At 46.2% G+C, this 15,678-nt stretch overlaps 1 protein-coding gene across 7 annotated transcripts in view; it reads left to right on the top strand.

Annotated features, from left to right (window-relative positions):
* The window catches only part of ZFAT (zinc finger and AT-hook domain containing), a 271,981-nt gene that overhangs the window by 110,044 nt on the left and 146,259 nt on the right, over positions 1-15,678 (top strand). For all 7 annotated transcript variants that reach the window (XM_077167748.1, XM_077167742.1, XM_077167743.1 and 4 more), the window contains 2 exons: positions 8,835-9,023; positions 11,026-11,176. In XM_077167748.1, coding sequence (XP_077023863.1) covers positions 8,835-9,023; positions 11,026-11,176 — 340 coding nt within the window. The remainder of the gene's footprint in view (positions 1-8,834; positions 9,024-11,025; positions 11,177-15,678) is intronic.

The following is a 15,678-nucleotide window of genomic DNA, read 5'->3' as shown; positions in this document are numbered from 1 at the left end:
ACACCCACAACATTTATATTTGTGCTCTTTATATTGTCATTCAATTCCCTTAAACCCTGCTTGTATTTTTCTGTTCTTTTCCCTGTATTTTCTTTTGTTTGTTGGAGTTCAGATTTTCAGTCCTCCAGTTTTCACTAATCCTTTCTTCTGCCTCTTCAAATCTATTGTTGTAGGTTTCCATTGTTTTCTTCAAGTCTAATATTGTACCTTTCATTCCCATAAGTTCTGTGATTTGGTTTTTCAAACGTTTGAGTTTTTCTTTATGTTCGCCTGATGTCTTCTTTATATCCTCCCTCAACTTGATTTGATTTTTGATGAGATTTTCATATCTGTTCAAGCACGCTGAATTTGTCATTTCAACTCCTGTATCTCATTTGAAATGTTGGTTTGTTACTTTGACTGGGCCATATCTTTGATTTTCCTAGTATTTATTTTTTTCTGGCATCTAGACTTTTGATTTCCTTAATTTGTTTATTCTGGAGGTTTTCTTTCTTTTACCTAGGGTTTTGTCGCTGGATAGCTTTGTTCTTTCTCAGTTCTTTGACATTCAGTTCAACTTGTTCTTGACCTCTAGCATGGCTTCTGTTTAACTGATCAGAATTTTTCAGTTCTTGTATTGTTTCCTTCCCTGCCTATGTGGAGCCTTTTTTTTTTCCGAGGAGGGTCTCCTCAGATGTTATAGACCCCAGTCAGATTTTCCCAGACCAGACAGGCCCATATCTCAGGAGAAGAGAGTCACCTGCATAAGTTTTCCCAGAGGATGAGACCCAGCAGGTTGTCAGACTTCCCTATGAAGCCTCTGGACACTGTGTTTTTCTTATCCTGCCCAGCATGTGGCACTTCTCTACCCGTGGCGTCCCACCAGCGTAAAGTGGTGTAATGCCTTTAACTTCAGCAGACCCTCTCTGCTGGGGGTGTAGTTGAGACAGAAGTGAGATAATAGGATGGCTTTGGTTGCTTCAGGTTTCTGGTCCCTGGGCCTGAATTCCTTGAAGGAGGGGTTCCACTTGGAGCTGGGCCCTGTCCCCCTTGGGAGGATGTACCCTTTAGGGAATTAGCTCCTTTTACCTGACTGGTTACTTTGTTTCTCAGGCAAGTTTAATTCTACCTGTTCTAGTTTGCTAGCTGCCGGGATGCAACACACCAGAGATGAATTGGCTTTTAATAAAAGGGGATTTATTTCATTAGTTCTTCAGAGGAAAGGCAGTTAACTTCATCTGAGATTCTTTCTTACGTGGGAAGGCACAAGATGGTCTCTGCTGACCTTCTCTCCAGGCCTCTGGGTTCCAACAGCTTTCATGTGGTGACTTCTTTTCTGCATCTCCAAAGACCTGGGCTGAGCTGCAAGTGCTGAGATGATGTATGCCGAGCTGCTTGGGCTGTGCTATGTTGAGCTCTCTCATTTAAGCACCAGCCAGTTAACTCAAACATTCATTGCAGCAGGCAGGCCTCCTAGACGACTACCATGTAATGAGCAACAGATGAGGTTCATGTACCATTGACTCATGCCCACAGCAACAGAACTAGACATGTTCACCTGGCCAAGTTGATGACTGGATCTAACTACCATACCACCCTTGCCTGGGGCAGTGCTGGAGCCTGAGAATACTTCCAGTTCTATGTAATGAGCTGTTAAGGAGTAAAAAAAAAATAAAAAAAAAGTCTTTTCAGAGCTGGATCTCTGTTCCTTGGGTTTGCCAATCAAGGGCTTGAGTTGGTGTGTGGCTCTTTGTATCTTCAGTCTCTGTGTGCCCCTTTATCTTGGGGTCTAGTCCCTTTTCCACTATTTTGTTCTGTTCATCTCAAAAAGCCTCTGGTTTGTTTTTTCCTGTCAGCCCCCCCCTCCCCCCCCCCCCCCGCCTCTGTTGGGGCAAAAACTCCTGGTTCCTTTATTCCAGGTTTATCTGTGCTGGGACCTGTTTTCAGCAGTCAGAATTTGTTAATTAGTTCTGTGCTTGGAGCTTGGTTGAGCTTGGCCCTTGCTACTAGTGAAGTCTGTTTCCTTTCCCCTTGGGTATCCAGCCTGCTGTGCCCATGGGAAAGGGGTGCCAGCCTCCATGGCTTGAGGAATTTACCATTCTGTGTGGAGTCTAACCGTTCCATGTGCTGCAGACTGGGTGTCTAGTCACTGATGTACTGTTCCTGGCTATTTACTAGCTGCTCTGGAGGACAAACTAAATTCCGCACCTCACTAAGCTGCCATCTTGCCCCCTCTTCTACTTTTTTGAGGGAGCTGGAGTTAATAGAGAGTAGTGCATTTTCCAAAGTCCCGTAGTAAGTGGTAGCGTGGTATCTTGCCCCAACTCTCTAACTCCACAGTTGAGCCTGTCTGCGCCCTCTTTTGTGTGGCTACATGAAAAGGGCCCTTTGCTGAGTGCAGTGGCCCTTCTGCAGCAGGGAGCACAGTGTGACTGCATCCAGTATGAAGGAGAGCCAGAGAAACCCGTCTTGTAGTTATTGAGTTCAAAAGTAAAAAAACAGTGGAGGAAATATAAGCATTAGCTGGGAAAAGAAGGTAGAAAAGTTTAAAAGTCAGTTGCTTGGAGGAAGCAGGAGACTGTTTACAAACTCCTTATTGAAAGGCCATGGTTCCTGTGAGCTAAAGGTCAGAGGTATGAAGCACCCTGGACAGCCACCTCCATCCCCTAGCATGACTCTTGGCTGAGTTCAGGGGGCCATTTCCAAGGAGGAGAAGCAGCTTTCACAAGTGCAAAGATGAGCCTAGAAAAGATGCAGGGAAATCCATGAACAGACAGGTCAAGTAGAAATGAGGGCTTTGGGGTCCAGAGAGATTGAGCACAAAATTACCAACGAGACTTGTATCAAAATATCCTTGTTTTTCTCTCCCCTGCTCCTGCTTTCCATAAACATGTGTTGAGCACCTACTATATGCTAAACCTGTGCTGGGAACAAAACTGGATAGCAGTGCTGGCTGTGGTAGAGCTAGTGCAGATGTGCAGGGAGTTCAGTGCTCTCAGTAATGCATGTTGAGATGGCATTATTTCTTTGCAGAAAACACTTGCATACCTGGTCCCAGCCTCTGGGGTTGCACACAGATTCCTTGTGACTCTTTGCCAACTTTCTTCAGCTTCACATCTCACTCCCATACTTCATTGAAGGTCCACTTGCAGTTTCTGTTTGCTGCTCCCCAAGTGCGCCATGCTCTTGCTTCTGAGCAGATGCACCCTCTCTTCCTCTGTGGGTATCCTATCGTTCTCCTGTGGGTACCCCTCTTTCCTCTGTGGGTTCCCTGTTTTTCCACTGAGCATCAGGCCTCAAAAAATCCAGTAAGGTCATCTCCAATAATCATCTTCATGGCTGCTCAGTCCAGGGCCTGGCACCTGGTGCCTGAATCAGTGGGACAACTTAGCGTTCAGAACTTGGAAGCCCTCAGGAATGGTGTGCAACCTGCCTGGGCTGTGGGTCTGGTCACACAAGGCCACATAGAACTGATAAAAGTTGGGGGACCTGGAGGTGTGCATTTGGCTCAGCCTTGAATGGGGAATGTCTTAGTTTGACTTCTGAAAACAGCCTCAGCTGCAGGCAGTATTTTGGGTAGTGATTCCGGAAAGCAGGAGTGATGGAGTGGAGAAGAGAGAGACAGGGAAGGAAAAACCTAAGGTAAGGGCTTGTCACTGGGGTCACAGCTAAGGTTTCAGTTCTTTCAGGACCTTGAGAACCTTCCAGAATGTCTCCCTGAATTGCTCAGCTAAGGAGCCCACAATGGCTATGCACTGACTCCCATTCCTCACTGGTTGAGGGATTGTCCCCACCATGTTAGCTTCTCCTCATTTCTGAGCTGCAAGGGCCCAGCCAGAATGCCCAAAGACATGCCAGGCAAGCTTAAGGTGGGGTGCTGGAGGTCAAGGCGAGTCTGAAGTCAGGTGTGGGCCAGGGGGATAGATGAGGGCCCTGCGGCCCCATGGCATTCCTCCCCAGTAGAGGATCTGGACCTACCCAGAGCACAGACAGGGGGCTGTTGACTACTGTCCAGTAGGGCTGAAGGCATGTTCTTCTAACGCTCACCCTGACTTATACCCAGCCTCCAGGAGATCACAGTGCAGATAAGGATGAGAGACAGACAATTGCCAAGCAGTGTGGGAAGTCCAGCAGTTGACATGCAAGTGTGCGTGCATGTGTGTGTGTGTGTGTGTGTGTGGTGTGTTTAAAGTGAAAGAGGAGGTACAGAGGTGAAGGGCAGAGAAAGTACCACAGAGGAGGGGAAATCACTGCCTTTTGGTTTGTCATTTGGACACGTTGGCAGGAATAGGTCGGGGAGTGGATTAGAGCTTTGCACATTACATGGGAGTGTGTGTGTGTGAAGCTCCAGGTACTATAATCAGCATGAGTGTTTGGTCAACTTGTAACTCAGTGTTGTTAGAGCTCCAAATGGTGAGGGACAGTCCTATGGGCTTGTGCTTGGGAGGGCTGCAGCCTGGGGACTTCATACTAGGGTATCCATCTATGGGAGATGGGAAGGGGAACCACTGTAGGGTTTTAAGCAAGGAGCGATAGGATCAGACTTGGGTCTTAAAATGATTCACTCTAGGGTCAGAGTGGAGAATGTTTTGGAGAGTGTGTTAAGATACTTTTAGCAGAAGTTCCTATTAAAAATGAGTTTAAAAATGAGAATTTCTCTTTTCTGATTAATAAGGAGGGCCAGGAATTGAGTGGTTCCAGGGATGGACCCACCTAAGGGCTGGGCTATTAAGGCCCGGGATCCCTCTTTTCCTTCAGGATCCTCAGGGCTCGGGTGTGCTCTCTCCTTGGCCTCTCCTAGATACTTGTTCACTGTACACAACACCCAGCTGAGAAAGAGGAGGGTTTTGCCCTATTAGGGAAGGAAAGCCTTCCCAGGGCCCATGTGGCCCAGGTGAGGTCATGTGGCTGCTGGGGTGGCTGGACCAGCATTGTCAGCCCCCGAGCTAGAGGCGCATTGCTCTCACAGAGGGAAGGGTGTGGGATTGGGTAGGCTAGGTGCCAGCAGGAAGTAGTACAGCAGAGCAGCCAGAGGCGAGGACGTGGCTGTGGAGGCTGCTCCTCCTCCCGCATGGGCCAGCTCAGGCCTGTGTCAGTCCTTAGTCTGACATGGCTCATATGGTCCGTGACAGTCCTTAGTCTGACATGGCTCGTATTGTCTGTGTCAGTCCTTAGTCTGACATGGCTCATATGCTCCGTGACAGTCCTTAGTCTGACATGGCTCATATGGTCCGTGACAGTCCTTAGTCTGACATGGCTCGTATTGTCTGTGTCAGTCCTTAGTCTGACATGGCTCATATGGTCCGTGACAGTCCTTAGTCTGACATGGCTCATATGGTCCGTGACAGTCCTTAGTCTGACATGGCTCAGATGGTCCATGTCAGTCCTTAGTCTGACATGGCTCAGATGGTCCGTGTCAGTCCTTAGTCTGGCATGGCTCATATTGTCTGTGTCAGTCCTTAGTCTGACATGCCTCAGATGGTCTGTGTCAGTCTTTAGTCTGACATGGCTCATATGGTCCGTGTCAGTCCTTAGTCTGACATGGCTCAGATGGTCTGTGTCAGTCTTTAGTCTGACATGGCTCAGATGGTCTGTGTCAGTCTTTAGTCTGGCATGGCTCGTATGTTCCGTGTCAGTCCTTAGTCTGACATGGCTCATATGGTCCGTGTCAGTCCTTAGTCTGACATGGCTCATATGGTCCGTGTCAGTCCTTAGTCTGGCATGGCTCATATGTTCCGTGTCAGTCCTTAGTCTGACATGGCTCGTATTGTCTGTGTCAGTCCTTAGTCTGACATGGCTCAGATGGTCTGTGTCAGTCTTTAGTCTGACATGGCTCATATGGTCCGTGTCAGTCCTTAGTCTGGCATGGCTCATATTGTCTGTGTCAGTCCTTAGTCTGACATGCCTCAGATGGTCTGTGTCAGTCTTTAGTCTGACATGGCTCATATGATCCGTGTCAGTCCTTAGTCTGGCATGGCTCATATTGTCTGTGTCAGTCCTTAGTCTGACATGGCTCATATGGTCCGTGTCAGTCCTTAGTCTGACATGGCTCATATGGTCCGTGTCAGTCCTTAGTCTGGCATGGCTCATATGGTCTGTGTCAGTCCTTAGTCTGACATGGCTCAGATGGTCTGTCAGTCTTTAGTCTGACATGGCTCAGATGGTCTGTGTCAGTCTTTAGTCTGGCATGGCTCGTATGTTCCGTGTCAGTCCTTAGTCTGACATGGCTCATATGGTCCGTGTCAGTCCTTAGTCTGACATGGCTCATATGGTCCGTGTCAGTCCTTAGTCTGGCATGGCTCATATGTTCCGTGTCAGTCCTTAGTCTGACATGGCTCAGATGGTCCGTGACGGTCCTTAGTCTGACATGGCTCATATTGTCTGTGTCAGTCCTTAGTCTGACATGGCTCATATGGTCCGTGTCAGTCCTTAGTCTGGCATGGCTCATATGTTCCGTGTCAGTCCTTAGTCTGACATGGCTCAGATGGTCTGTGTCAGTCCTTAGTCTGACATGGCTCATATGGTCCGTGTCAGTCCTTAGTCTGACATGGCTCACAAGCGCTCACTTCCACCGCACACCGTCTTCAAGCACCCAGCTCTGCAGTGGGCTCCTAACAGACGAGGCCAAGAGCAGGTCCGGGTAGAATATACCCAGTGCGGAGTGTGTGGAAATGTACCTGTCGGCTCTTTAGTTTTTATGGTTGCAGCCTAACGCTTTTTTACATGGACATGTCTATTCCTGCCCTGTCACCCACATATTGAAATATATCCCATGGTGAATTCTTTTATAAAGGGAAGCATCATTTTGAATGCTAAAAATCCCATAGTATGTTGTTTCTACTTCTTTATTGTTTCCAGTATATTCTGTTGTAGTTATTTATACATTTGTATCACTCAACACAAAGACCACAGAAAGAACTATGACGCAGGCAATTTGTAGACCCTTTGAAATGTTTTTATTATAGCCATTGGAAAAAAAACGAAACAAAAACTGCTGTCCAGCAGGATGTAAATCAGTTGTCACAAAATGTGGGCACTGGCAGCCACTCAGAGGTCATGCATTTTGCCCCTTCTTTGACCCTTCTGGGCTCATCATGTCCTTGAAGACATGGATGGATGGTCTGTGATTTCCACTTTGGCCTGAGACAGCAGCACACGTATTATCTGACTCATGAGCTCATCTGCTCATTTTCCTTTTCAGTTTGTTGTTGACATGTTTAGTGCCGACGCTGATGATACCATCCGGTAGTCCAGGAACTTCTCAAGTCATTAAGAACACTTCCCATGGCTGCTTCTGTTGGTCCTAAAAATGACCCGAGCTGCTGGGTGTGGGGCCAGCATGGGAGACCTCCAGAACACAGCTATCCAAGTGCATGTTCCCCTCAGTCTGTGCTTCAGCCAGGTTTGTTCCTGCCTCATCTTGAGAGAGCCTTCCTTCCACCAATCTGTCTCCCTAGGAGTTTCTGCTTGCTTCTTCTTTTCATCTTCTCCCCCAGGTATTCTCTGGTGTGCCAGTGCTCAGGACTGGCTGTAGGCAGATGTGGCTCGTCGCAAACACAGGCTTACCCCTTGCCTCAGCTGCTCCTGTGGTTTCTCCTGTGGCTCCAGCTGCTCCTGATTACTGCATGCTTCCAGTCCCACCGCCTTCCAGTGCTCCACCAGACCCCCACACCTGCCTGCCACAGTGCCCCCCCCCCCCCCCCCGCATTGGCCCACATCCATCCACCCGTTCCCCCTCCCAGGAACTGATTTCTTATGAAGGACTGTGGTTTCCTGTGTGCTTGTCATAAAGTTCTGAAGGAGGGATTCTTGGGCAGGTTATTTCACGTTTCATGACTGTGATTCTAAGAAAGAAAAAACTTCTTTTCTTTTCATTTCTTCCCTATATTTTCTCGCTTAAGAATCTTGAATTGCATGCATTCAAGAAATTGCTCTTTTGTTCTTCCCTTTGATGTGGAGACTTTCTTCCCCCTCAGGCTGTTGCCAGGTTTAGCCTTGTAAAGTTAGCTGTGGTTCTCTTTGTGGCTGATGAAGTCATGCTTTCTGTGTTTGCCCATTCAGTTTATTCTCCACACACTTGCACAGATTGAAGGCACAAATTTAGAGCACACATTTAGTCCAGCCATTCACCCTCTCGCACATCTTCGTGGCTCTCCATTGCCTTCCTGAGGTGACAGACAGGCTGCTACAGCCCAGATGTGGCCTCACACATGCTTTACTTGGCTTCCATGTTATTTTAAGAAAGTGACTTGAAAAATCAGAATATATCATGTGAAAATATGGATTTCCAGTTTCCCTTTGAACTGTCAGGAGATGTGGTAGCAGCGTGGCCCTGGGCTAGAGCTGGGCCCATGTGGCCAGCTCCCCTCAGCTGTCCCTACCTCTTTTCTCACCTCTCTCAGTGCATGGCAGCCCTCTGCCACTGTGCTTCCCCCAGACAGCTGGGGCCCGCGAGGGCAGGGGCTGCAGCAACAGTCTTTCTGTCTATAGTGAGCAGCACACGTGGTGACTAGGTATATGCTTTCCTCCTCAGAGACTGCCTCTTGGTAATGACACCTTTTCTGCAGTGTTGTCTGTTCATGCTTGTGAGGTCTGCTAGGCTTCATGAAGACATGGGGCCATGCCTGCTTTCCCCGGTGGTGTGTGCCTGGGGCCTAGATGGTGGCCTGTGCCGAGGCTCAGTAAGTATCTGCTGAATTGAGTGAGAAAGACTGAAGAGCTGAGGTAGTGCCCGAAGGGATGTAGCGGGTCTAAGATAAGGATTCCCGTTACTGTCCCGTAAGGGATGGCGTTGGCTTTCCAGTTGTCGTGGCTATAAAAGGTTGTCTTACATGTCTGTGGTATTTGCTCCATAGGAAATGAGTCTGACACTGAACCGGAAAAGAAGTATAAGGAAGATGATCGAGAAAAGGCCCCGAAAAGACCGCGGACACAGAAAGCAGAGAAAGCTCAGAAATTTCCCTCGGGCAAGGAGGCCCGGCAGATGCCTGGAGCCAAGAAGCCCATCATAAGCGTGGTCTTGACTGCCCACGAAGCTATCCCAGGTGACCACCTGCGGGGCTGGCCACGGCGCCTCTCTGGGCAGGGCTGCCGTAGTGGGGGGTCAGACCATGCCACCCGGTCTCCGGCTTCAATCCCCCACTGATTTGGGACCTGACACAGACGCGCTCACTATCGGGGCTGTGCTGGACCGCCTATAGGAAGAGGACCGAGAAAGGCAGTAGGCTGCGCTTCCCCGGCACCGCCACCCCCTTGCCCCTTGCTGCTCACGAGAGCCATCCCCCTCGCTGCCACCACCCCCAGCCCCCCAGCCTCTGCTGCCCCCCAGCCCCCCAGCCTCTTTTGCCCCCAGCCCCCCAGCCTCTGTTGCCCCCAGCCCCCCAGTCTCTGCTGCCCCCCAGCCTCTTTTGCCCCCAGCCCCCCAGCCTCTGTTGCCCCCAGCCCCCCAGTCTCTGCTGCCCCCCAGCCTCTGTTGCCTCCAGCCCCCCAGCCTCTTTTGCCCCCAGCCCCCCAGCCTCTGTTGTCCCCAGCCCCCCAGCCTCTGCTGCCCCCCAGCCCCCCAGCCTCTTTTGCCCCCAGCCCCCCAGCCCCCAGCCTCTTTTAACCCCAGCCCCCCAGCCTCTGTTGCCCCCAGCCCCCCAGCCTCTGCTGCCCCCAGCCCCCCAGCCTCTGCTGCCCCATGCGAAGCTCCTCGCCGCTGACCCAGACCCGGCACGCTGTTTTTCCCAAACCCCTGCCCATCGCACTTCTCCACCACCCAACTTCTGTATTGTATTTTTAGTGGGGCTCATCATTTTAATAGGGGACATTTCCATCTCCCGTTTCTTTCACATAAAATAGCTCGTGGGTATTGTTACTCTGCTTTTCATGAAAAAGATCGCTTCCATGACCATGAAGGGACATTTGAGACCAAAAAAAAAAACAATTTAGGATAACAGATTTCCAAGTATAATATCATATTTTTAAGATATTCGTTTATTGTAATTGCTGTAAAATTTTTTAAGAGTCAGATTTAGGATTTTAAGATTTTTTTTATTGCTTTCTAAGATCTATTTCCAATGCTAATCATAACTTATTATTTAAAATGAAAAAAATGTCTCCTTTCTACTTCAGTGTAGAGAAGTGTAGTCAGCAGAGAGTCAACTGTGTAGAATTATGTGACTTGAAGAACTTTCTGAAGAGTCACTTGGTCTGTCCCACCCTACTTTAGAGAAGTATTATTCTGGAAAATGAAAACCCAGAAGAGAATTCCCTATTATCAATGGTCTCTAAAGAAATGTCCACAATTATTATTAAAAACCAACTTTTTTTTGGAGATTTTTATAAGTGGGGGTGAAAAGTATAATGAATTACTTTGCTATTGCAGGAAAAAGGGGATAGATTGGAGTCTTTTCTTTAATGCAGTTGATGCACACATACACACATACGTGTGTATATACGAACACATAGATGTAAAGTGTCCACTGCTGTAAAAGGTCTCCGATGATCTCACATCACAGAATTATAGAAGTAAGGTGATCTTCGAGATTTTCTGCTCCAAACCCTTCATTTCTCAGGGTGGAAATGGCGGCCCAGTGACATTAATAGTAGCATATTTGATATTGGACCTGAGGTTGTTTAAATTCCGGTTCACAGTTTATATCTCTTAAGAGCCCATACTCTTAATGCAGTTTTGAATTTATTTGAAGTTTAGCATGTGATCCTCTATAAAACATTCTGAGAAACTGTGTACATATGGGTATTTGTTTGGGTGTATACGGTTTAAAATTTTATTTTTGATTAGTAGGTCAAGTGAAAATGTTCCTCAAGAGGACATTTTAGCAGATTATTAAAAAATATTCCTTCCCCCACTCCCAGCACACATAAACACACAAGGCACACGCGTAGACAGAAATAAGTGAAATGTGTTAATTGAAGAATAACAGATCTATCGTATGGGCACCAACTGGTAAAGAAGTACGCTCCCAAGGGCTGCGCCTCCGTCTGCTGGGGCCAGGGCTGCTGGAGCTGCCTCCTTGCTGAGCAGAGCCTTTACGTCAATGCCAGGTGCCACCAGGATTGTCCCTGTGGAGGCCGGGCCTCCGGAAGCAGAAGCGGCCAGCCCCGAGATGACCACTGCAGACCTAGCACACCGCAGGGGGTACCAGGAGTACGCCATCCAGCAGACCCCGTACGAGCAGCCCATGAAGTCTAGCAGGTAAATCGTTTTGTGCCGTGTAACCTAGCCACGGGCCGGCTGCCCATGTCCCCACGGAGGGCAAGTGGGTCAGCCCGGTGATGCATCAGGAGTGCTGACCAACTTATTTATAAGAGGATGTGGATTTCTTGGTTTAGTGTGAGATTTAACCCCTCCATTAAAACCATTAGTATGTTGGTTGAGCCAGAATTGTTTTTGTGAAATGCACTGCAGATGAAATTTGTTTTGGAATTGAGTGCTGATTGGCTTAGTATAGGTGGAACATTTTACTTAAAGCAAGCAATGTTTAACCTTAATAAAAGACGTGTAGACAGGGTCTTACCTAGTGACTTTGATGATTTTTATCTTGCTGCCGAGACATTTGTTTTTCCATATTATAATGAAAAAAATTATTTACCCCTCCCCCACTTTCAAAAGTAACACATGCATATTGTAGAAAGTTCAAACATCCCACATGATGTAGAATTAAAGTACTCCATAATTCCTTGTTTTAGAGGTTACTGCTATTGACAGTTTGGTTCATTCACTACCATAATTTTTTCGTGATATACTAACAGATATTGCTTTAATTTTATTACTATTTTTTTCTAAAAGTGGAATACCAAATACGCTATTTCTGATGTTCATTTTTGATTAGACTAGATGTAGGTTTACAGAAATATCAATGTACTATTTTATACTTACCTTTTTTAAAAAACTTAGTACACCTTGAAAATCGTTCATTTCAGTATGTATTTTAGAGGTTTGTGTTTGCTGTTATATGGATGCGCTGTAGTCTAGATGGCCAGCTTTTGCATCAATGAACATTGCTGGGCTGAACATTTCAATGCATACACCTTTCTATGCTCTTAAAAGACATTGCTGAACTTAAATTGCTTTATCAAAGGATACGCGTGCTTGAAAGTTTATGGACATTAAAAGCTGTCCTCCAGATACATTGGGCTAGTGGCACCCACCCACAGTGACCGAGAGTGTGTTTCTCCACCCCTAGCTCAGGTTCTCGATCTTTGGCCCCACTTTGTTCCTGCTAAAGTAGATTTAAGCCTTAACCACCTGAGATCTGAAAACATTTTTCCCAACTGGAAGAGAAATCCTAAGGCCAGTTGCCCATGATTTTCCTCTGTTTCTGGAAGAGGGGACATGAGTGAAAGCAAAAATAAGCTTTAGAGGCAAACAAACCTGGCTTGGCTCTTGGTGCTTCCACTTGGGTTCGGCTCAGCAAATGAGGCACCTGTTATGTACTAGGGACTGGTGATCTGATGGAAGATGACACAACCAGCCCTTGCCCTGACAAAGCTTTGACTCTTTCATAACTTGACACAAGTTATTGTGCCTCCGAGCTGCTGTTGTATCAGTCATTAGAGTGTCTGATAGAGTCTGAGTGCAGCTTTGTAGTGAGAGTGGACGATAGGATATATATAGGGTGTTTGGCACACCTTGGATTCTCATTAAATTATGTTATAACATCATTGAGGGACACTTCAATTCTTGTAAATGTGAGCAAGTGAATTTATTGATGAAGTTGTAAAAGTACTCACTGCTTTGGCCAATCTGTAATAAACTGGAGATCATTCTATCTCAACTCATGGCATTTTGTAGGCCTTAGCTAATTATCTTCACCATCTGTCATGGTCTGTTGGGAAGCGGTCCAGATAAATGGTAATCTCGTTACAGGTAAATATACTTAATATTTAATCAACAGAAATAGGCTGTATTCCCATTGTCATGCACTCTATTAATATTTTATTGTGTAAATTATAAAATAGTTACAATAGGGATAATTTTTTGCATGAGAATTTTGCTTTGTAAAATACAGATAAAAATTTTGAGATTGTGTTCATTTTATCTTATGACACATTCTTATTATATAGAAAATTTGAGAGGTCCAGAAAACTATAAGGAAAAAATCATTTGTAATCTTATTTACCCAAAGATAACCACTATTAGTATATTTAAATAACTTCCTTCTAGCCTTTTTTCAGCACATGGGTTTTGTGAAATTGAATTTATATTTTATATGCAGTTTTGTGTCTTTGTTTTTAGTTTTTTTAAAAAATTGTTTGCATTATACTTAGTTTTCTTGTTACTCAAATTAGTCACAGACCTTCTGTTTTATAGCAATGTGCTACAATTCCATGAGGATATATTGTAATCTGCTCATCTCTTGAAATTGCAGCCAATAAGATCTTTGTAAAATGCCCATCTGATTGTTACTCTTTAAGTATGGCTTTAAGTAACCTCACCCTGCTCATAGTAGAACCGGCCCCCAGGGCCTGGCACTACTGGCCTCTGCCACATCCCCCTCCAGCCTCATCCCCCTCCAGGCTCCTGCAGGGTCTCTGTGCTCCAGCCCTGTGCTCCAGCTCTGGCCAATAGGGCCTCTTTGCCACTTCCTGATCTCTACTTGTGGGTGCCTTTCCCTCCCGCTGGAATGCTTCTCCTCGCCCTTGCTTGGTGAACTGCCGCTTGTCCTGCAGCTCTCTGCTCAGATGAGTCCTAAGGAAGGTCTCTGCCGCTACTCAGGAGGGCAGGCTGCCTGCAGCCAGGCACTTGGAGCATCTGCCCTTTTCCTTCACGACAGGGGGCCGGAGGTCATTATCCATCGTTTCTATGATTATTAGCCTGGCACCATCGTTCCCATGAGAAGCTGTGCTCACTGAGAGGAGGGAGGATTGTGTTTGGTTTTGTTCCTTACTGTTTCTCCAGTGCCAAGAAAACTATTTTGAATGAATGAGTGAATTGGTGTGAAGAATCAGCAGGCTCACAAACTCAGTCTTTGTGTTGGGACCTTTAAGCAACTTTGGGTTCTTAACTACTGTGAAAAATGATATAGTGAACACCTTCACCTGAATTTTGTATTTTATCTTTTGGATGGAGTCCCAGCAGTGTAGTTACTGGATCAAGGGGTATGACTTCTTAAGGTGCTGTCAGATGGCTTTCTAAATAGTGCATGAGAGTTCCCCTCTCACTAAATGGGGAACATTTGGAATAATATAATTTAATAGGAACCATGTGGGGATTGCAGCTCTGAGCATCCATTCTCAATCACAGTTGCTTGTGCTTGAGAGGTAAGAGTAGGCGCTTGGCATCTTCATCACATTCACACTCCTTGGTGGGTCGCAAAGCGCTGAGGGCCTTTGCAGGTACTAATAATATAAAGAAGAATCAGAGCAAAAGATTCTCCCAAGACTGTTTAGATCTTGTGTTAGAGAAGTAAATAGTGTGATTTGTTTATTTAATTAACATTATGAATCCAGGGTTTTCCCCTTTGGTATTCTTTATACCAATAAAATATTTTGCCTTCTGGATATGCTTGTCATCTGAGAAGGATCCAAATTAGTTTCCTTAAATCAGCCTCGGGTTTAGCATGCAGGCCTATTAGTAACTTTCACATTTGAATGTTTTAATCACATCATGTGAATTGTACCCTCTGGTATTTATTGAATGCAATCCATTTACATATTTTAATTCAAAGACAAGGCAACCTGTCCTGAGCAAACATAGTTGCATGTGTAGTTTCATAAAACTAGACTTTATAATGGCTAGAATTCAGTGGTATCTAGTTATTAGCACTAGATGGTTGTTAGTGTTTCTTTGGTCCTTCGTGGATGACCCAGGCACCCTGTCTAGAGGAAGTCATTATGGCAAGAGAGGAAGTCTCATTTGGTCTCCTCCTACAATTCCCATCCCCTAGTGCATGTTGTGTGGGGCCAGACAGGTTTTGCTATTTCTTCTTTGTAGTGGTACTTTGGTGACCATCATTTACTGACTTTGGAGCCAAGGCTTGACTGTTTCAGTAGCAATGAAAGCCCATATAAGGCGCCTTCTTCATGTGTTTGGTCACACGGAGAGGGGATTGGGGTCCATTAGTGCTTTCAGGCAGTAGAGAGGATGAGCTAGACAATCTGTTCGGGTTTGGTTCAAATCCTGGCTTCACCACTTACTAATAGTATGACCTTGGGCAAACCCACAATTCTCTCATCTGTCAGTTGGGTCTGTATAGGGTTGGGGCTTAATACTTAGCTTAGGGTTTGGCATATTGTAGATACTCAGTAATTGCCAACTGTTATTATTAATACTGTCCCAATCAGCGTACACATGGCCATAGTGAAAGAGAAAGGATCCGTGAGACAAACCGTGCTCTCATTCGCTACCATGTTCACAGTTTCTGAAGCACACTAGCAGGTGTTAATGAGTGATACTTATTAATAAATGGTATATGAAATTAATAAATGACAGTCCTATTTTCCCTATCTGAGTTCTATACCAACTGTGCCTGTGGAGTAGTAAGACAGAGATTCAAACATCAGTTACATGACTGACAGAGCTTTGGGGAAAAATGTGGCAAGTCAGCAATGAGCTTATTTTCTCTTAAAAGCTAGACAGCCTGACCACCTTCCCTGTCTGCAGCCTTGACCACTGCTGGCCAGGTTCACAAATGCCCACCTGGTGAAGCTTCTGTCACATTACATGCTTTCCATGGACAGGCACAACCTCATGAG

Source organism: Tamandua tetradactyla, chromosome 6 (genome assembly GCF_023851605.1).
Source record: "Tamandua tetradactyla isolate mTamTet1 chromosome 6, mTamTet1.pri, whole genome shotgun sequence".
Classification (NCBI taxonomy): Eukaryota; Metazoa; Chordata; class Mammalia; order Pilosa; family Myrmecophagidae; genus Tamandua; species Tamandua tetradactyla.
Note: the sequence above shows the minus strand (reverse complement) of the source record. Positions and strands in the feature narration are given on the sequence as shown.